The 23,002-nt window shown below is 37.6% G+C and overlaps 1 protein-coding gene across 4 annotated transcripts in view; it reads right to left on the bottom strand.

Annotated features, from left to right (window-relative positions):
* TBC1D4 (TBC1 domain family member 4) overlaps positions 1-23,002 on the bottom strand; it is a 189,353-nt gene that overhangs the window by 30,333 nt on the left and 136,018 nt on the right. For 2 of the 4 annotated variants that reach the window (XM_004754372.3, XM_013057200.2), the window contains exons 8-11: positions 18,154-18,273; positions 12,501-12,575; positions 10,740-10,966; positions 8,740-8,904 (exon numbers count right to left, since the gene is read on the bottom strand). In XM_004754372.3, coding sequence (XP_004754429.1) covers positions 8,740-8,904; positions 10,740-10,966; positions 12,501-12,575; positions 18,154-18,273 — 587 coding nt within the window. Of the gene's footprint in view, positions 1-8,739; positions 8,905-10,739; positions 10,967-12,500; positions 12,576-18,153; positions 18,274-23,002 lie in introns of those variants that run through there. The other 2 variants (XM_004754376.3, XM_045080633.1) reach the window with 2 other exon arrangements.

Genomic DNA, 23,002 nt, shown 5'->3' with positions numbered 1-23,002 from the left:
GAAAGACTTCTGAAGAAGTACCTATTTGAATATGCCTCATGGGGTAAATGTTCAGTAATTCCTCTTTCCTTCTTAGCAGCTCTAATGAAGAGAACTAGAGTAAACTAAACCAAAGGATTGTTAAATTTTTATACTTTAATGCTGGAATTAAAACATCTTTTAAAAATTGCCTTCCAAAAAAAAAAAAAAAAAATCACAGGGCACTTGGGTGGCTCAGTGGGTTAAAGCCTCTGTCTTTGGCTCAGGTCATGATACCAGGGTCCTGGGATTGAGCCCCACATCAGGTTCTCTGCTCAGCGGCAGGAAGCCTGCTTCTCCCCCTCTCTCTCTCTGCCTCCCTTTCTGCCTACTTGTGATTTCTGTATGTCAAATAAACAAATAAAAATCTTTAAAAAATAAAAAAAAATTACCTTCCAATTCACTATTGATGACCCATCAAATGTCTGAGAGTACTAAACATAAAAACGAAAAGTACCCCTACCAACTTCATTATTGTCTCTAAAATATGTGCTTTTGGGGGACTAGGTCAGAAAACAGGTCCATAAATACCCCTCCCATTAGCCCATTACAAAGCTGAAAGTTTCATAACATCTAAAATTTCAATCCTATAATCTAAATAGATTGCCATATGACACATTTTTCTTCTTAGGTCCAGAATTTAATGGTCAGAATTTATAAGCCCCAAATTACCAGTCAATATATAAGATAATGATTTACTGAAAAGAACTTGCATAACAGACCCTTGATCTTGATCCTTTATCTTGTACTAAAGAAGGGCATCCTGAAAAAGCAGGCTGGTGGCTGAGAAAAGGCAAAAGCCACCCTGCTTCACTTCATGAGAGAAACCCTGTCTCCAGAAGTCAGAGGCCAGATAAGGCTTTCAAAGTACGCAGCTCACGCAGCTCGCCTTTTGATTTACATGTGCTCAGCAAACTGACTTTCCTACGGTTGCAACTGCATTTTACAAGTACGAACTCATTTTATCCTCACAGTGGGGTATGTGTTACTTCTGTTCCCATTTTTAGTGAGGAAACTAAGGTCTGAGGAACTTGCCCCCAGCTGTGTGGAGGAGCCAGGATTCAAACCCGGGCCGTCCAGAAGCCAGAGACTCAGGCACTACAGCTTATCAGGCCAGTATAAATACTCTGCATTAGTTCACCAAAGCACTATCAGACCATAAAAGTAAAGCTGTCCGGACCCCAAGGACCCTGTGTGCTCTAGTCAAAAAGAAGTCAGTCTCTAGCATTAAGTCTTTTGATCAGTATGCCTTTTTCCATCTTTTCAGGGAATAAAGTCATAACTTCAAAGAATTAGGTGTTCATTTATGCAAATGTCTCATTTCTTCTCTGCTTTTAAAATACCTCCATTCCAAAATGCAAATACTTTTTTTAAAATAATGGGATCAAATAAAAAACCACATTAATATGGTAGACTATACCTATATTAGTGTATGAATTATCTTTAACCTTTTTTTAATGATAAATTACAACTATTTCCTATTTTTTTTCATATAGCCTTTTTCCTCCTGCTTTTGCATTTTGGAACACCAACATGCACATTATAAACTGCTTCCCAAGAGACATATTCAGAAAAAGTATTTTGTGCCAGAATTACCTCTACTGAAAATGTCTGACATTAAAAATGAATAATTAGAAAGGGAAGACAATGTGGAGAATTCCCACATATTTTTGTATTGGTGTATTCTAGATATACATCCTATTACCAGCCAGCAATTAATTAAGCAATTGATTAATTAAGCAATTGATTAATTAAGCAATTGATTAATTAATCCAAAAGGGACCAATGCTTTACAAGGAAAGGAAACATCCTATCTTACATGTTATCACCCTATAGGCTGGGAGGCATTTCTAAGTCCTTCTGGACACAGCATGAATCCAAAGCTCTCAGTATAATATGAACCCTCCCACAAAGCTTCAAGATAACTTTTTAATACATCTTTGGCCAAGCATTTAGAAGCTTCACCACATCAACTATTAAATTAACATCATACTTCTGTGTTCACACAGAATTTTTAATGCACACTTCTCTGCTTTAATAACAATTAATTCTATGTATTCTATATAAAATGAAGATGTTTTCGTGACCACTCAGGGACTCTACCTTAAGGTTGCAGTCACATTTTACTCCCCCTCCCCCCCCACCCCCCCATCCCCCGCCCCAGGGCAACACAGATACATTTTTCACAAAGGTCCTGGGCAAGGACCAATATACAAAGGGATTATTCTGCTGAGCAGCAAACTGCCCCCCGCATCCTCCTGCCCTCTAACCCCCACTGAAAACTATCAGCATCATCACGTCCAAAAAATGACTAGTACTGATTAAAGCTACATGGAAATCACAATGTTTTACAACTCAAGATAGAATCAAGACTTGATTACTGTGATAGCAACTATGTGACAGAAATCTGAAAAAGCCTTCTCTTGGTAAATACCTCAAGAAAGGCTCATGGAACAACACAATGATGAAACTTCAGCTTTTCCCACAGGATCCATAGTATAATTTAACTCAGTCCCATCAGGTACACTAAGAGGTTAGCTAAAACCTGGCTTTCAACTGGGGACAATCCTATCATTCTATGGAAAATCTTTACTAATTAAATTAAATTGATATTGAACTATTCTAGTGGAAAACAATATGTAGCATCTAAGCTATGAATCAGAGATAGATTAATCAGCAGAACAATGTGTAAAACAAAAAGAATGAGAAAAACAAAGAGTTTTATTTCCTAAACTCTACATTGAATGTGAATTTTTAAAAGATCAAGTTCTTTGCATTGGAATTTAAAGTATCTCTGGGTAGCAAGCTCATTTGCTTACTCACATCCCTAAAACCTAAAATTAAGAAAATAATATCAAGCAAGATACAAAATATCCCTGGGGCTCAATTTAACCGTATGTAAAGTAAGGAAATTACAGGCCAAATGATTTCTAAGGTAATAATAAACAGACCTACTTCTATGCCTATAGTAGAACCTACAAAGACACACAGTAAAACTAACATTTTCATTCGGGTTTTAAAAGTAGATAAAAAGTATTATTTAAAGGTCTTACACCCAACCATTAAAAAGTGCCTGTCAGTGAAAAGTTTCAAGTCTTATCAGTGTAGCCAAAATAATTTTCTTTTTTTCTCCTTTCTCTTTTCTCCTTCTTTTTCATTCTAGTTCAGCCTTTCATATGTGTTTTCACTCCAGCTAGAAAGAAATCTAAATGTTAGTGGCTCCAAACAGGAAGATGGGTATGTCTGTTTGACTGGATTCCTGATATAAGCTAAGTATAGAAACTAGAACAAAGCAAAAAATAATCATCTTCAATTAAGTTTTTCAGCGATGATTTTGGATGTTTACCAAAAAAACATGCAGGTCAAGAGGAAGAAATGTCACTACAGATGTGGTCAGACTTCCATAATAAGGAAGTAGGTATTTTCCTTTGTCCGGACCTGCGGGAGGTCTGGCCTCCAGCAGTATCTAAAAGTAAGCAATGTGTGAGGAATTAAGATGAACAGAAAGAGATTAACAATCCTCTTTGAGGGAAAACCAGATTGAATTTTATGAGTATGTTTCTTTTAGGATGCTCATTTCTGCATCTTCTCAGGATTTGAAATAAATTCCTTATATATGCATATGTACCTCCAAATGAGCAAACTCATGTTTATTAATTCAAAATTAAAATTGGGCTTTGATTGAAGGCCACAGCACCGTACTAAGAAATTGCCACCATGGAATAGAGTAGAAACGGGATTTCTGTTTACAATCAACATTTTATATGATCACTTATGATCTTTGATTACACCAGGCATCACATTTTCCCTACTACATAACCATCAGAGTACTGGAATTTTGACATGCACTTAGGAGACAGCCAAAACTGCTTTTTAAAAGGAGTGATATTCAGTTGGAAGAAATTATGAGTTTTTATAAGAACATATTTAGACCTCAAATCACCTTGATTCTGAAGCGGTGTCCTGTCTAGTACAACAGGAAAAGAAGGAACATTAGCACACATACAGAGATATATGTCCAAAATCAGGATTTAGAATAAAGAGGCATTCCCATTAGTCATCAATAAGGCATAGATAAGGCAATAATGAACCATGAGTTATGATAATACTATTTTTATCAGTGAACACAAGAGAACTACATGGGACCAAAACTGTACCAGAAAGTACATTAGCAAAAATCTTTTTTTCTCACTGAAAAGTCTTATAAGTGAATAGCAATAATGACGATCATTTTACTTTTGACCAATAAACTTCAATATAAATGTTTTTTCAGTTACAGGCTTAAAAGCTAAGAAGCAATTATAAGGAGTGACAAAGATGATTGCTGATAGAAAGGATATTTCTGATAAATAAATATTATATAAATATACTATATCATTACAATTATAGTTTAGTCACTAAACAATGAAATAACATTAACTTTTTAAAAATTAATTCAAAGATAAATCAAAACATGCTTATTGCTCTTCCTTAATCATTTCAGTGCTGTGCAGAAAAACCTACTTATCAATAAACCATGATATTAAAAATATCCTGGCTCCTTCTTCTCAGCCAGGATATTAAAAGATTTAATATTTTAAAACAGTAACCTGACATGTTTTTAATAATTCAGGATTATTAGAGGTCCTAGAGAAAGATGCCTAATCTGAGTTTCAAATTTCAAATTAATAGGCTTTTTAAAAAGTAGTATGGGTAAGCCTATATGCTAACCTGCTCTATGCTTTATTTGACTATGCATATTTAGAAATACAACTAATAAAATATAATTTTCTTTATTTATGGTATTCTGAACATCCTCCCTTTAATATTCTGAATATTTCCAGATACTACAGTAATTATGTATGCATAATGTTCTCTCTGAAAGTAGTGATGAGAAATGTAGATTCAGAAATCACTGGGTTAAAAGCATGCACTTGACTATCCTTATTCTTAGGAAATATAACTATTCAGGGGGAAGGGACATGATATATGCAACCTATTCACAAGTGGCTTAGAATGAAGATATATGTATGCATCTATTTACATACATACATACATACATACATACATATATTTACATATACATTACATTTATATATTTATATATGTAAATGAACAGAAGAAATAATAAAGAAAATGTGGCAATTTTTAAAAGTTGATGAATCTAGATAAAACATTTCTAGGAGTTCTCCATAATATTTTTCAGATTTCCTATGAATCTAAAATTACTTCTAAGTACAAATTGAAAAAACACCCTCTCCAAGACTGTAACTAGTAAATTTATGTCCAAGTGACTTACTAGTTAAAATAAACCTATTAGAATTTTGTCTAACAATTTTACTACTGTGGACGTAGTCCTCAATAATGGATAGATATGCACAACTAATAATATATAGGACTACTATTTTTTAAAGATTTTATTTTGTTAAGTAATCTCTATACCCAACACGAAGCTCAAATTTACAACCCAAGATCAAGAATAACACACTCTAAAAACTGAGCCAGCCAGATGCCCCAGCAGTACTCTTTGAATAACCAAAAACTAAAGCGCCTGGGTGTCTCAGTTGGTTAAGTGTCTGACTCTTGATTTCGGTTCAGGTCATGATCTTGGGGTTGTGATATCAAGCCCCATGTCGGGCTCCATGGTGGGCGTGGAGCTTGCTTTAGGATTCTCTCCGCCTCTCTCCCTCTGTCTTACTTAGAGAGCTTCTCAAGCCCTCTCTAAATGAAAAAAATAATAAAATAAAATAAACCAAAAACTAGAAACAATCCATATGTCCACTGGCAAAAAACAAACAAATAAATAAATTGTAACATATTAGATGGAATACTATGCAGCAATAAAAAATTAATGAAGTGCACATAAAAATGGGAATGAATCTCAGAAACTAGCATGCAACGAAAGAAACCAGAATCATTCTGGGTTTTTTTTGTTTTGTTTTTAAGATTTATTTATTTATTTATTTGACAGACAGAGATCACAAGCAGGCAGAGAGGCAGGCAGAGAGAGAGAGGGGGATCATGACCTGAGCCGAAGGCAGAGGCTTTAACCCACTGAGCCACCCAGGTGCCCCAGAAGAATTCCGTTTATATAAAGTTCAAAACCAGGCAAATATGAATTATGGTATTAGCGGTCAGGAGGAGGGGAAGGAATTGGGTGGAAAAAGGGGAGGAAACTGTGGGAGTGCTGATAGCATTCCAGTTACTGAAGGAGCGGGGCACGGCAGGATTCACTCTGTGATAATCCAATGAGCTGTATTCTCGTGACTGGTGTACTTTTCTATGAAAATAAAAATTATAAATCTCTTTTTGGCCTGATTCTAGGCTTGTCAAATTATAAAAATGAATAAAAAGTGTACAGAAGTAAAAGAAAAATGTACAAAAATGTGCTCTCTGATTTTTAGACTTTCTCAGAGCCAACAAAATATAACAAAGTACAGAAAACAGGATTCTTTCTAATGATCCTACAAACTTAAATTTTCCCATAGGGGTGACTGGGTGGCTCAGTGGGTTAAGCCTCTGCCTTCGGTTCAGGTCATGGTCTTTGGGTCCTGAGATCGAGCCCCGCATCAGGCTGTCTGCTTGGCGGGGAGTCTGTTTCCCCCTCTCTCTCCTGCCTCTCTGCCAACTTGGGATCTCTGCCTGTCAAATAAATAAATAAAATCCTTAAAAAAATTAATTTAAAAAAATAAATAAAATGAAATTTTCCTACAGGTTTTAATATCACTTCAAGTAAGATAGCTACAAAAAGTGGAAATTTTCAATTTAAAACTAATATATACTTGCCTCTGATTTCAATATCCCTCATTAAAATGAGGTACAGAGGACAAAGAAGTGATAAACAAGAAAAATGCCTACACTTATGCAAAACCACTGAATAAGAATATGTAATACTCTACACTCTAAATAATCTAAACACTATAAATAATCTAAGAGAAAGTCAATGTTTTGATATTCTGCATTCTGTTCACAGCTAACCTTGGACCTTCTCAATGGCTTTTCCTAATTTTCACTTTCAGGCAGGCTTCTGTTTCCAGAAAAAAACTGGGACTGTCCAGATGCTCACTTGAACTAACAGAACAATAAGAAACTGCCCATGGGTTTCAATGAGAGTGTTGTATCCCTATTCATCGGTAGTACTATAGAGATAAGGCAAACATATTTTTATATATGTATATATTGTTGGTTCTCTCAATTCATGGCATATTCCATATATATTATACTGCTTTTGTAGCCAATTTTGTTTAACTCTTCTCCCATAAGGTTGTTCCTGAAAAACCTCTTATCTATGTTTTTAATATTTATTTTTTAAAGTAATTGCTATACCCAACGTGGGGCTCAAACTCATGACCCCAAGATTTAAGAGTCACACACTCTACTGACTAAGCCAGCCAGGCTCCCCTGTGAAAAAACCCTTAAAATCAGTTCTTCAAGTTAACTTTCTTCGCTAGAAACTCAATTTATGAACGTGACTTTGTGCCAATTCAGAACAAATTCAGATTCAAATTGTTTTAAATCCAATATTAACTACCTTTCTTGGAGTGAAAACAGTTGGCACACATAGACAGAAAATACTACTCAGAGATAATTCAAGGATTAGTCTAATGTAACCAGTTACTGAAGGTTAACCAGTTAAATGCTAACATTTGGGATATCTTAAGTCTGAAAAAAATGAGGCCAAAAGAATATCCAAGAAAATCTCATGGCACACAGGCTGACTGGTATCAGGCATTCCTCTCCTTGACTGCAAGAAATGCCAAATATCAAATGACTAGAACACCCAAATGTCTATCAGCAGGAGAGTGGAAAAACTGTGGTGTGTGAAATGGAATACCAGAGATTTAAAAAAAAAAAAAAAAAAAAAGAATGAGTCAATCTACACGTAAAAATCGGAATGAATATCACAAAAGTCTAAGCCAGCAACAGTCAATCCCTTTAAAAGAATTCCCAACTTAACGGACCACTTTCCAGAGGCTGTCAATATCCCACTAACAATTTGGATAATCAGTAAGGTTTCATAAATTAAAATTTTTAAAAAAGACAATTTCCCAAAAATCACTCAATCTAGTTTTGTGTAGCTAAAAGCACAAAGAAGAAGATTTAAAAGGCTATTATATTTTTAATATTGGAAATGAACCAAAATCAAATATCTACAAGATTCAAGAAATCCTTCCTGCTCTCTGAAAGTTCACATGAACAGGGTAGTACAGGCATTAAATAATTACACCCAGTTTCAGAGAAGTAAGTCTGTGTCACTGAAAACTCAAAGAAAGGCCTAGATACATTCTATGTACTTAAATAGATATAAAGAAAGATATATTGTATCTATTACTTAAGTACACTTGTTTTAATCAGTGGCTTTCAGATTCCATATCCAGAGAGGCTAAGAAAAAAAGCACAACTGGGGGAGATTTGCTTAGTCTGTGTTAGCACCAAGGCTTGTTGTAAACAACACAAAGCTGAGACTCTGGAGCATAATGGGGTAGAATCACACAAACGGTAGGAAAAGAGATAATTCAAAAAGTAAGATGATCATGTTGTTAAAAGCTTCAAAACACTCGTTTTAAAAGTTTGCTTGATAAAAGTCATCAGAATTAAAACCGACATATTAGAGATGGATTAGAACAAGCACAGCATACAGATGCATCAACGTCACTCCAAATTCATCAGCCACTTTTTAGTAACATATCAGTATATCACTGCAGAAAACTTTGCTTTGCAAACAGAGGACACTGATCTCACCTGATTTCATTTTCATACTGTGGGGACAGTCTACCTGAATTCTGGTAAAAGCTTTTCAGGAAAGAGGGGGCAGTGAAGGAAGGGGCAGAGAAGGAGGTGTGTAGACTTGGAAGGCTGGTGGAAGAGATACTCTCCTTGGGCATGCGCCGCACTGATGGAAGAATGCTGAGAAAACACAGCAAATTTGTCTTAATTTAGATCTCGACAAAATCTTCATTCACTATGAAAAAGCATATAAACTGGTTCTTGCTATCGATTGAAGCTTTCCTTTCAAAGGTCAGGGCTGGAAAGAGGGGAGCATGCAGTCGTCTCTTTCGATGACCATGACCTAGCTCACTCTTCACAAACTGACCTCCTCACCCAGCATGACCAACCAGATGTGTTGGTCTCTGAAAAATTCTTCAAGATTTTAGGACAAACGGTGTTTGTTTTTACATGCAAAAGATACTTCAAGGGAAAAACGTAGAAAAGCAGAAATAATTACAGGAAACACGTTCCTGTGAAAGATTATCAGTAATTCAAAGACTTAGCTATTTTAAAGATATAAACCCTTCAAAAAATTTAGGAACAACATGTTTGGTTGTTGAAAGCCATCATAATACCTCTGGCTTAAGAAACATTAATGTCCATGTACTCCCTACAGCCTGTGGGACTATGTCCACAGTTTGCCCTGAATCCTTAAACCTTCTCCACTGACAGCTATTTTCAAAAGAGTCCTTTCCTAGCAAGTTTTCACAATAGCACAAATAGCATCTTTTCATATTGACAAGAATTATTTGAGCATCTACATTATAAGATGTAAGGAGAAATAGAGAAATCATTTATAATAAGTTTAAAATAATGTTTTCTCTTGATAACATTTCCTGCAAAAAACAGACTTATTGCTTTGTGTAAATATAAATGAGGTGGCCATTTAAAAAAAAAACCCTTGATAGACACATGAATACTTAATCTTTTTTTAGAAAGGAAACTCTGAGAAAAATTAATTCTGTTAATCTCTTTTATTTTCATATATCTGAAATATCTATCTTATTTCTAAGTATCAAATCAGTCAAAAAACAACACTGAAGATAAAATAGTATCCTTAAAAGAAATGTGGGTAAATTTGATGAAAACTAATTAATTAATTAATTAATATAATTATTATATGTAATTATAACTAATATAATTAAGTAAGTAAGTAGTAATAAGTAATCAACAATTCATCTTCCCTTTTACTTAGAGTTCTGGATTTTCCTTCAACTGGGATGACTATCAGATTGTTTCCTGGATCAAACTCTCAGGCAAAGAAGGAAAACAAAATTAATTCTAGGATACCAATGGTGATATGTGCAACACAGGAAGAAGCAAAACCATGCTGCAATTCTGGACTTACGCCCTTTATTCTATCTTACCAAATGCCAAACAACTCTGTTTAATTATTTCTTAAATACCATATCAGATCATTTCTAATGGATACTTCCTGTCAGTTATGAAATGTGTATTCTTCTTTACAGTCATCCTTTTGCTCTAGATAAAATATTTAATAATTTTCATTTTTGACTTTAATTCATTATGAAATATAGCTAAATTTCATCACAGGTACAAAGGTAACTTGGGTGATTTTTTTAACCCTTGTATTTTATTATAGGCTAACAGGACGTTCTACCGCAAATTTGCTGTTTCATTAGAGCCACCATCAAAAAGACACTGAGTAATACGTATTGTCACCAAGTTTTTCAGAGAAAACAATTGCATAATATCTTGTTTTCCCCATTTTTCTGGGGGCGGGAGGGAAGTGTCTTCATCTGAAATGCTTTAATTCTTCTCTTGGGGTGTACCTTAAAGCTTGCCCTGTTTCCTTCAGTAATGAAGGTTTTTATAATTCAATTCATTTTTCTGGTCTTTCTAAAACCAAAATGTCGACAGCATGAAGTCACAATAAATCTTGACTCCATACTGATCAGAACACGTGACAGAAGAATTGTATTTCATCCTCCAGAAAGGAGGTTTGGACTCACCTGCACTGTTCACTGGAGCTCTGCCTCAGAAGAGGGGAGCGGACACCGTGAGCTCTCCCATCCTGCAAATTCAGCTTTCTCTTTGTGCTTGAAGGTGGGTGGCTGAACGTGTGTGCCCGTCTTCGAAACTGTGGGGAGTCAGAATCCTCTTCGGGGAACATATGCCATGCCGAGGACAGTGGGGAGGCTGGTGGTGTTCCCGGTGGAGAGTCTCCTGGTGAATAGTCCTGAAAAGCAAGCCGAAGTGAAGTCTTTTTTTCCTACATGGGTCATGACAGACCTGCTTCAACACACAGAGTTCAAAAGTGACAGGGTGCCTCTTCTTCCTCCTGAGTCATGACAAAACTTTTTTTTTTTCACTCAATCTATGCTGAAGGCTAATCAGTATCAGCACAACCCATTTCTTCTGATAAGCAGCTGTAACCCAGCATCCGTAAAGATAGACAGAAAGTGAAAGGAATGATAAGACAAGGTATTCTTTCCCCCTAACACTTTGCGGTAAAACGCTATGGCTACTGTACTTTTCTCACTGTTGCCAGAAAGATGAAAAGGCATCATGACCAAAAGCGGGTGGAGTCTGTGTTTACAAATCTACTGATTTCCGTGACATATCGGCTACATGTTTCCTGTACTGTCAAAACAATATCACAATGCTTGAGCGTCCAAGTTCCATGGCAAAGCCTTCAGGAAAGTAAAATAAAGCCTGTTAAGTATCTTCCCTCACTGTGGATGTTTCTCTCCAATGACATGTTCCCTGAGGTAAAATTTTTTAAAAGACATGAAAAACAGGAAATGAATGAAAACTGAGCTATGCCGGAATGCCTCTCATATTGCATGGGGAGACATCATAAATCTCTCAATTTAGACAGGTATGCTGTTTATGCTTTCCAAAACAGGCACCACTGTAGAAATGTTGAGCTTGATAAACATGGCTTGGGGTTAAAAGACTCAGAGCGAGACTGAGTCCTCAATTCTTCCGACACAAAGTTTAGCAAAAATATTTTAAAACTGGTTACATACTGCGTGATCCAGGAAGCAGGAAATCAAACCTATTGAGAACTGTCTATGAGATAAAGAAGAGCCTAATGTGACCATTAATATAGCTGGGCTTGGGGGGTAGTTAGAAATGGAGGAAAGTAATGTGGAGACAGAACAAACCAAAAAAAGATCGCTGTACCTGTGCTGTAATTACAGGGCTTATTTTTCCGTGACTTTAAATCAACAGTTGCCCAAATACTGTCTTCCCAAGCCTACTATCTCCGAACAGTAAAAAGTCTGATAGAGCTCCAGGAGCCTGGAAGAAGGTGTGTTCTGTCCTAACACGAGAAAGGGGCAGCTGAGCAGAGAGCAACATGATACTTTCCAGAGCCTTTTTATTTAAAACAGTAGTATTTTTAATTTAGTTTAGCATCAATTCAATACCTTAAATTTAATTTTAAAGATTTTATTTATTTATTTGACACAGAGAAAGAGATGATTACAAGTAGGCAGAGAGGCAGGCAGAGAGAGAGGGAAGCAGGCTCCCTGCTGAGCAGAGAGCCCAATGTGGGACTCGATCCCAGGACCCTGAGACCATGACCTGAGCTGGCTTAATCCTCTAAGCCATCCAGGCACCCACCTTAAATTTAATTTTAATAATAACGAATATTTGTTAAAAGTCGTAAAGGACTAAACACAAAACGACAGAGTGATATTATCCTATCAGTGTCGGTTTTTGTCAAGCGGCAATTAGTATTAAAAATGAGAACCGAGATGGGATACCTTCTCTGAAGCAAGGCTGTTGGACCGTTCAAAGCTGTCCATACTTCCAAGCCGACCTCTCATTCTGTTAGCCCCCTGAATAAAGAGAATAAAATTCAATTGTTCATATGGTTTAAATTTTTACTCTAAAACTATAAAAGGCAGTCGCCTCCTTAGGTTAGCATTAAATGGATACTTTCTGCAGTTTGCTCAAATTCGTCCACAGTATTCACAGCCATGCCTGCAAGGTAAACAGAACTATGCATTACCTACTCACACTGCTTCTAAATCAGTCATTAGATAACTAGATACTTAGACCAAGCTTTTTGATGTTACTCTGTTTATAAGGTTAAACACCCTTCATCCATAAGATCAGGAGAACTGCGTAAGATCAGAGTACCCCATTCGCTTCATGTCTCATACAGATAAACACAACCATGGAAGACAGAACACACAAACCACAACCGTTATAAAGAAAATGATTTAATACATGCAACACAAGCTGGATGGCAAACATCATCGTTCACATTGTAGGATTATCACAAACAGGTTTTTCAAAACTGTCATGAAATGCATAGATTTAGTTTCCTTCATTCTTCCATAATGCAAACTACATCAAGAAAGTATTTCTCTCTAGAAGACTACACATCAGTCTGCTTCAATACTGGTTCTTGATTTGCTTTTTATGGCAATCACAAATTTATTACAAAAGTCACCCACAAAACTCAGTGTGGTCAAACATCACAGAATCATTCAACTACAATTTTTTTTCCTTCTTTGTTGAGTTTCCCATTCTAGAAACTGGTCATTCTGCCCTACTCTAGATAGGTTGTAATTTAGACTTGCCCAGTATTTTTCTTCACTATCAATCTAGACATTTCCTTTAATACTACCCTATGTCAAAATTTGTGTCTTTGATCCATGTCTTCCTTTTTTTTTTTTTTAGTTTACTTCCTCATTTTGGTGGAGTACGTACTCCAGATGCCATCTCAAAAAGGGAGATTGGGGTATTTTCTTTCTGCAATTCCTACCACTCAGCTTTTGGATCTTTATATTGATTCTTCAAGTTTTTCCTTTATCCTATTTTCCATTTCTTTGTCATTTTGCTTTACTTTCTGGAAGAGTTTTTCAACTCTTGCATCCCAGACTTCAGTTGAATTTTTCTTTTAACGTCTATTACTAGAAAGTTCTACCAGTTCTTTCTTCTTCACCCAATTGACAGTTGATTCAACTGTTCACTCCAGTGACTCTTGTTGTCTCTCAAATGACTATTTTATATTGATGGTATCCCACACCAAGTTTTATAGAAGCAATCTTTATTTTTAGCTATGTATATTAATTATAGTTTTCTATTTCTGGTGGCATGATAAATAACAACTATACCAACAGTAAAATTAACAGCTGCATCAAATATTAGTGAGTTCCTACAGTCTGCTATATATCGTGTTAAGCATTTTATAATGCATTATCTCATTTAATCCTCACAAAAATTCTATGAGGTAGGTATAGTTACATAGCTCAACTTTACCATTAAGGAGACTGAAATTCTGATAGATCATGCTGCCAAAGTTTACACAGCTAGTTAAGGACAGGGCAGCAATTTGAAGCCAGGATGTTCAGCTTAACAGTGAAGCTCTTGAATTGGTACCCACATCTCCTAGAAACAGAGTTTTGTGAAAAGAGGAATTACTGATAAAACTAAGTAGCCAATGCCGGTAATTTTGCAAATGTCCTAGAACCTGGTCAAGGTTTTTTCAGTTCTTCAGTTTTATGCAGAACAGGAGATAGTTCCAGAATAAACTATATTTGTGGCTGCCTGCTTATCTTAAAACAGGTTATTTGGTCACAAGTAACGAGTTGGACAGGTATCAAATCCTTGCCGTTATTAGAAAAACACCTAAATCACACGTTCTACTCATAGTAGTGTTTTATCCGTATGTTTGTGTGTGTGTATGTGCACAAAGAAAAACAAACTTTAAAATTATCCTCTACCACAGTCGTTAATTCACACATTTCAACGAGGAAAGACAATGGATAGTAAGTACCTGAGAGAAGCACAAAATAAGGGCTATTTTCCTACGACGCATGCTTTATACTGTAAATATCCTGTTGGGCACAGCAAAGATGGCGCTGGCCTGCCTTCTCTTCCGGCTAGAAAAGGCGCCACCGTGGCAGTATTGGCGCCAACGTGGCGGTTTTGGTTCCGCATATCTCTGACTACGTAACCAAACCCCATAGGCTCTCTCCCCGCTGACCTCATTTCCCATCCCCTACCCAATATAAGCTGCAACCCCGCTCAATAAAGTGAGATCCTGCTTCGACAGATCCCCGAGTCTGGTGTGGTTCGTTAATGCGCCTGGACTCACGACACTCGCCATCCCGCTCAGCCCCAAGGGGAGCTACCGGCTGGCCCGGACGCTCTCCTCGTGCCTGTCAGCCCGCAAAACCTACCGGAGTCCGACAATATCCCCCATTTGGAAATACATATCAATAAACATATTAGTAAAAATTTCCTTCTGGAGAACTCTGACTTCAGAAAAAGCAAGACAAACAAACAGAATACAAAACTGTCTTTTCACCTTTGAGCAGAGAGCTTTTTCAATTTAACTATATGATAATTTGGTAATACATGTGTCAAGCCTTTTCCCTTGGACCCACTTTTTAATGTTAATGAGCCGAGCTTCTAAGCATTTTAAAAAACATACCCTATTTCATAAACAACCATAGCTAGTTAAATAAAGTGTGTAGACATTTAAAAATGGCCGCAATTAGGAGCCACACTCTATGACTGGAGTGTCAATTTTCTATGTAACTCAGAAAGAGATAAACTAACCAGTTTTAGAAGTACACAAACCTCTTTTCTATGTAACCTTTAACACAACATGGGTAGCTGCCAACCTTCCTCGTAAGTCCATTCTGTTGCACATGGCGCAAGCAAGATCTTGTTAGGTCACATAATTTATGGCACTTGGCAACACTGTGTGTGGTACCAGCCGCCGTCTCCGCCTTGACCAAAATAGACGGGGCTCTGCCCTTGTTGAGATCACAGAGGCTCAAGGCCAGGAGAGCGGCACTTCAAAGTCAGCCCTGCAGCGTTGTGCAGAACGCCAAGGTACTAAATGGGGATAAGAGTAACACTCTAAGTCCCCTTCGGTCATTGTGTAAAGGACAGAGTTTCCAGTGCTCACCACTGTTCATACCATCTCATATCTACAGTGGGATATTTTCTTAAGAGACTGACATTTTATCCTCATAGTAACATGACGTAAGCACGTTATCAATACACACATCTCACAAATGGGAAAACTGGCAGGAAAGGTAAATAATTTGTCCGAGATCATAAATAGAAAGCCTATATCAAGATCATAAATATAAATATAAAATAGAGATCATAAATATAAAGCCAGGTCTTGAATTCAGGTCCCCTGACAACCTACTTAAATGGCCTTTCCACTAAAATTCTCACTAAATACTATGGAAGAGGGGAGGGGAGGGAAGGGTGAAGAGAAGGAAGGAGTGAGAAAGGAAGGAAAAGGAGAGAAAGAAGGAACACACGTAATTGATAAATACGGGAAAAAAAAGGGGGTAGGAAAGTTTTATGAAATGTTGCATTCACACACCCCTGATTCATCTCCTAGAATTCTCTTTTCCTCCATCCCGTCTTCTGCTGACAACAGTATTGCTAACTGATCATGCTTGCTCTAAGGCTTTTGCTAGAATCAGAAGAATTTCAATCATTAAGAGGAATACCCATAAAAGTAATTTTGAGTTCTGGCAAAGGAATAAAAATAAGTACACCCTTTATCAGAAGGTACCGTCCTAAGGTTCTACTGCACATAACTTTCTTGGTCCTGACCCTTTGGAAGACAACAGGCTCATTATTTTGTAGACCGCACCTCAATGCAGGTTTGCTGAGGTCACCTCATGATTTGATTCATGTCCCTGCCCCTTTGGCAAGAATCGCAGAGAAGTTCTGTATCCTCTGTATCAAGTGGCACAAGATTTCAATGTGTCCCATTGCTGAGGACGTTCCATTAGATCGCTTGACAAAGGTGGTGTCCGCCAGGCTTCTCCACTGTAAAGTTACTACTTTCATCTTTGCAATTAATAAATATTCATTGAATCTAGTAAATAACCTGATCATGATCAAATTTCCAAGGTATGCTTTCATTTTTCATATCAGAGTAAGTCCATCATTTCCTATTTTCCATAACAGGTTACAATCCTTTGCTATCATTTATTTTGATGTTTACCAGTCAACGGTGAGAGCCCTTCAAGGTCTTTATGACATACCTCCATCTTTCTCTGAGCATTCCCTTCCTAGCTACAACACCAGCGTGCTCCAGGCTTATCCTGCACTTTCTCCTGCAGTCCTGGAATCAGACATTTCTCCCAGGATTCTAGCTCCTTCTTGTAGAATGATATACAGAAACCAAAATCTGGGTGTTTGGCTTAATTTAATCTCTAACATTTGCATAAAAGCTGTTCCCAGTTCCTATCAGTGAACAGAGCCAGGGTCCCTATCTCTCTCTCTCTCTCTCTCTCACACACACACACCCACACACACGTTAACATATATTTTAAAATAAATTAAAATATATTAACGATATTAAAAATAAATTCAAAAGTACACAGACAAATAACCAGGATCACATACTGTTACCTCTGAGTTGAATCCAACAACATAGCATTTATTCTAATTTCTTCCCTCTTCATATTTGCAATTCCCTTTTCCCAGATCCTTAATACAGTTCCATATTTGACCAGTCCCTTGTGTGTAAAATTCTCCACAAGTGTCACCTCACAGATGCTTTTCATCCTACTCGGGTTCCAACCCCTGACCTCGAGGCTGCCATCCACACACACAATGCCATCCTCACCCTGCTCAAGGACTCTAACTCCTTATAACAGGCAACTTGAAAGCCTTCTCCCCTCCACTCACGCTGGCTGTGACACCCTGCACTGGGCCATCCTTCTGCAGGACGGGTTTCCTTGTTGGCTCTAGCTCTGACCTCCTGAACCAGATTGCCCTCCTACATGGATATCCTCCTCACCACACTCTCGTTTCCCCATGCTGCACTAGGCCACCCCCCACACAGCACCTCATGAGCCTCTGTATCCCCACTGTGAGCCACTGTGGGTCCCCCACCCCCCAGCTCTAAGATATCTACCTTGCCTGGGCTCATCTAAGAGCTTTAGGACTGAATTATTCAGGAAGAGAAAAATGAAGGGAAGAGAAATCACTTTTGATAGTAAAATAAAACATAAAATAAATAGAATACATAAATTCCTATTAATACTATTTCAGTATTTCCTGTCAGCTCTTAATAATAGCAAAATGAAGCTCACTTTATAACTTTATGTGACAAATGATAATAAGTTCATATAATAGTGGACGTCAATATTCTATTTCCCCTTTTTTATACATATGTCTCTACTACTAAATCTCTTCTCAAACTTAGATATTAGAGGCATCAGAATAAATCATGAGATTACTTAAGTCAGTTAACTAAAAAAAAAATTAAAAAATAAAGTCAGTTAACTACATTAAAGTTATCTTAGTAGTTTGTTGTGTTTTTTTTTAAAGGAAATTTTCCATGAGTCAGTTGAAAGTGAAAACAGTTGCAAACACCGACATTAATATCTAATTGAGAGCATCTCAGTTTAATCTTACCCTTGAGAAGATATTTTCCAGGGAGCTAGTTAAAGATCTCTTCGCTTTATTTTTCAGAATGTCAAGTTTAAACCTTCCACTGCTTGTTGCATTTTCCGGGATTGTACTATTTGAAATAGTCTATAGAAAGAAAAACAGATAAATTTTAGTTTAGAAACGCTCGAGGTTAAATGAGGCTTTAAATATGGGCTTGACTAAGCCATTAAGAAGCACAAGAATTCTTCTGTAGCCCTATTAAGGAGTAATAATTTAGGTTCCACAATGTGAGCATACAGATTATAAGGGCAAGGGTTCACTTTTTAATATTATAAGTAATAAAAAAACCACAGAAGATCTTTCCTTTATGCCTTTCTTTCTGCTAATATATTCCTGTTGGCATTTAACAAAAATTAAACTTGAGATGTCAATTTTTACTGTTATTCTGATTAACAACTATAATCATCCCTCTCCAAGCTGAATATTTTATATCCAAATTACCAAGGAAAACACAGAAAATCACTCTCAAAGAACACAGCATCTTCTAGTAAAACTGAATCTTGCTAATGCCTCTGTGACAATCCCATTTTCATTTGTGAGTGAGTCATTTATCTTTAAAATCAACAAGTAGTCACTGATAGTACTAAGCTGAACGAGAATCTACAATATGTCCACTATACTAGGTTCTCTCTCTGTTTTCTGTTGCACTAACAAGCTACTATGTTGGCAGTGCTAGAAAATTTCCAAGAGAGACACTTTATTATTTGTTTGAGAACAGAATATATTCACATTAAACAGTAACACAAAGCAACATGTATCAAATCTGGAAGCATAAAAATTGGTTGCAGGTCTCAATGGCAGGAATAAAAAAATAGACAAGATTCTACAGGCAGAAAAAAAAAAAAAAAATGGGGATAGAGAAGTTCCCAGCATGGGAGATGATGTTAGCAAAACCATGAAGACCAATGCTCATGGGACAGGGAGTCAGTGCAGGTGTTTGGCTAAAACTAAGGAAAGTAGGTCAAGGTTAACTTGGAAAAGTGAGGCTGGAGATGAAATTTTAAGTAGGAAGAAATTGCTGATCAGAATTTATAAGCAGAGGGGGCATCACTGTAAAAGTAATATTTGGGGGGAGATTTATCTGAAAGGACTATTCAAAAATCACCTAAAGGACAGAAAATCAGAAACTGAAAGACAGATGAGAGAATTCAGCACAGTCCATACAGAAGGCAATAAAAGGTCCACATTAGAATTGGCTAACAGATCTAAGCTACTGATAAAAAGAAATACAACCCCCATTAAGAAAGGAAAGAAAACAATGAATACGGATGTAGAATGGACTGAGCTCAGGTGTGGATAAAGGACTGAGAGGACATTCTTCTCAGGCTTTCAGGCAAAGAACATGACTAAAATAGGGAAATTGTATTGGGTACTTAGCACAGTGCCTGACATAGTAGCTGCTCAGTTAATACGAATAAATGAAAGGAAGAAAGGAAGGAGGGAGGGACATAGAGAGGGAAAGATTTAGACTGAACTTAACTACTAGCAAGAAAACAATTTGTTAAAGTCTCCTGTTCCAGCAAATAATCCAATCAAGAAATGGAGAGAAGACATGAACAGACATTTCTGTAAAGAAGACATCCAGATGGGCAACAGACACATGAAAAAGTTCTCTACGTCACTCGGTATCAGGGAAATACAAATCAAAACCACAATGAAATACCACCTCATACCAGTCAGAATGGCTAAAATTAACAAGTCAGGAAACGACTGATGTTGGCGAGGATACAAAGAAAGGGGAACCCTCCTACACTGTTGGTGGGAAAGCAAGCTGGGGCAGCCACTCTGGAAAACAGCATGGAGGTTCCTCAAAAAGCCAAAAATAGAGCTACCCTACGACCCAGCATTTGCACTACTGGGTATTTACCCTAAAGATACAAATGTAGTGATCCAAAGGGGCACATGAACCCGAAATCTTTATAGCAGCAATGTCCACAATAGCCAAACTATGGGAAGAATCTAAATGTCCATCAACAGATGAATGGATAAAGAAGATATGGTGTATAAAAATATACATACACATACATACACAATGGAATACTATGCAGCCATCAAAGGAAAGGAAATATTGCCATTTGCAACAATGTGGATGGAACTAGAGAGTATTGTGCTGAACGAAATAAGTCAATTAGAGAAAGACAACTATCATTTGATCTTTCTGATATGAGGAATTTGAGAGGCAGAGTGGGGGCTTATGAGGGGTAGGGAAGGGGAAAATGAAACAAGATGGGATCAGGAGGGAGACAAACCATAAGAGAGTCTTAATCTCACAAGACAAACTGAGAGTTGCTGGGGGGTGAGGGAGCAGGGAGAAGGTGGCTGGATTATGGACATTGGGGAGAGTACATGCTATGGTGAGTGCTGTGAAATGTGTAAGCCTGATGATTCACAGACCTGTACCCCTGGGGCAAATAATACATTATATGTTAATAAAAATAGTTTTTAAAAAAAGACCACATCCCCACATTTTCAATTAATCAGCCAACTTGTATTAAACATTAAAAAAATAAAAAAAAGTCTCCTATTCTGGGATCTTTAGTGCCCTCCATCACCAAGAAGATGCATATTCCTGCTCACACACTGCTTTGGGCATCTAGTCAACATCACTATCACCACCAGGAACTAAAATCAGCAAATCCATTAACAGATTTCAGTCTTTACGTTTCTTGACCTTCCTGTGTCGCCGAACATGGCTTGATGTTCTAACTTGAACTTTTCCCCTACCTTGGTCACCCACGATAGCAAATCTCTTCCAGTCTCTTTCCACCCTATCATCCTCTTTCAGTCGTTTTTGCTGGTACCATTTTAGTTCACTGGTTACGTGAAATGCAAGGGTCCCTCAGTACCTCCACTTTGACTTCAAATCTATGCCAAAGTTCATTGTCTTCCATATTTACATCTACTCAAATACCTCTGTGAGCACCAAGTCCATTTTTCTAATTAAATCTCAAACACATTTCTTTTTCCCTTTTTTGTGGGGGGGGAGGTGGAGAGAGAGAGAGCACACACGGATGGGGGCAGAAGGAGAGGAAGAGAGAAAATCTGAAGCAGGATCTATGTCCAGCACAGAGCCTGATGCGGGGCTCGATCTCACCACCCTGAGATCATGACCTGAGCTGAAATCAGGAGTCAGACACAACTGCCTGAGCCACCCAGGCGTCCCTCAAACACACTTCTAACCCTTAACTCCTATTTCTTATTTCCACCCCTTGTCCCACACTTGTTTTCTTACTGTTTTCCAGCTCAATTTCATCCCCTCCCCCCCATCCAACAGCCTTAAGTGTCTCCCAGCAATCCCCTTTCCCTTCCTTGACACATGTTCCCGGGTCACACGCAAAGTCCCGATGAGCATGCCTCCAAATCGCTCATCTCATTCCCCTCCCCACATCTCCTGTAGTGCTCTAGCTCAGCTTCTCTCCAAGACAAAATAAATTTTTAAAGACAGAATCACTCAATCTATTTATGTACCAGTGTTCTGTCTGTCTGGGGCATACTTGTATCATTATACCAATCCCACCATATCTCCATATTTTACTTTATTTGATTACATGTTGATTTCTCCTCCTCAACAATTTGATGGCAGAAAAGAGCGGTCATTATTCAACATCATTGCCTAGTGCACAGTATGCAACTTGATCAAAGTTTGTGCAATAATTACATGAATCACTCCTTGCATATTCTATTACAAAATTCTCCTGATTTGGAAATATGACTTCAGCCCTATCCCTGTCAACCCCTTCACCCATCAACCTGTCCCACAAATCAGCCATCACTATGACAACAGTATTATCTTTTTTTTTTTTTTAAGATTTTATTTATTTATCCGTCAGAGAGAGAGAAGGAGAGAGATCACAAGCAAGGGGAGCACCAGAGGGAGAAGCAGGCTCCCCACTAAGCATGGAGCCCAATGTGGGACTCAATTCCAGGACTCTGGGATCATGACCTGAGCTGAAGGCAGACGCTCAACAGACTGAGCCACTCAGGTGCCCCAGAATTATCTCCTTAAATTACAAATCTGATCTCATGCTCTTACCTTCAATGACAAAGTCAGCCTTAGCACTTAAAGTTCTTCATCATCTCGCCACTGCCTATCTTCCCAGCCATTATTTCCCCATCAATCCCAAGGGCATCCTAAAAACCCAGTAAGTATTCTGAAGGCCTGCATGGAGTATGTTCTGGTCAGTTACTGCATAACTTTGTGCTCAATGTCCCTTTCTTAAAAAACACTTCCTCGACTTTTTCCATTAACAAACTATCTTCCCTAAAACTTTGGTCCCCTGCATCCCCACCAAAACATTTCTTCCTCTTGAATTCTTGAATTCTTCCCTCCATCCTTACTCTGTATTCTGACCCTAAAGCAAACACATAGCTACTTCTGAGCTCACTGCACATTCTTTTAAGAAGTCTGACTGTTGCCTCTGTCCTACGTGTCCATTTACCGATTTGCATTATTCCCCTTCCCAATACTTGAGCTCTTCCCTGGAGGACTCATTCATCTCTTTTTGGTTCACCATTATCACACAGCTTGGCTCAAAGAAGGTTCTCTCAAGGAGCTGGTTCGATGAATACAATTCAGGAATCACTAAAGAAAGTGATATGTGATGTCTTCTGAACAGACTGAAATACAGACTAACCTGACTGCGTGTTACTGAGAAGTAACTATGTCATAATCTCCTTACAAGGCTATTGTTGGTGTCTTGTGTTATCTAGATGCAGCTGGAAACACATTCTCAACCACGTGCATAAAAATACCAGACCTTCCTTTGTCTCTAAAATGGCTATTTCCAATACTACTGCTTCTTTGGGTGTTTGC

The sequence above is a fragment of the Mustela putorius genome, unplaced genomic scaffold, assembly GCF_011764305.1.
Source record: "Mustela putorius furo isolate JIRA1106 unplaced genomic scaffold, ASM1176430v1.1 tig00000480_pilon_pilon_pilon, whole genome shotgun sequence".
NCBI classification, from domain to species: Eukaryota; Metazoa; Chordata; class Mammalia; order Carnivora; family Mustelidae; genus Mustela; species Mustela putorius.
This window is presented reverse-complemented; position numbering and strand designations above follow the sequence as displayed.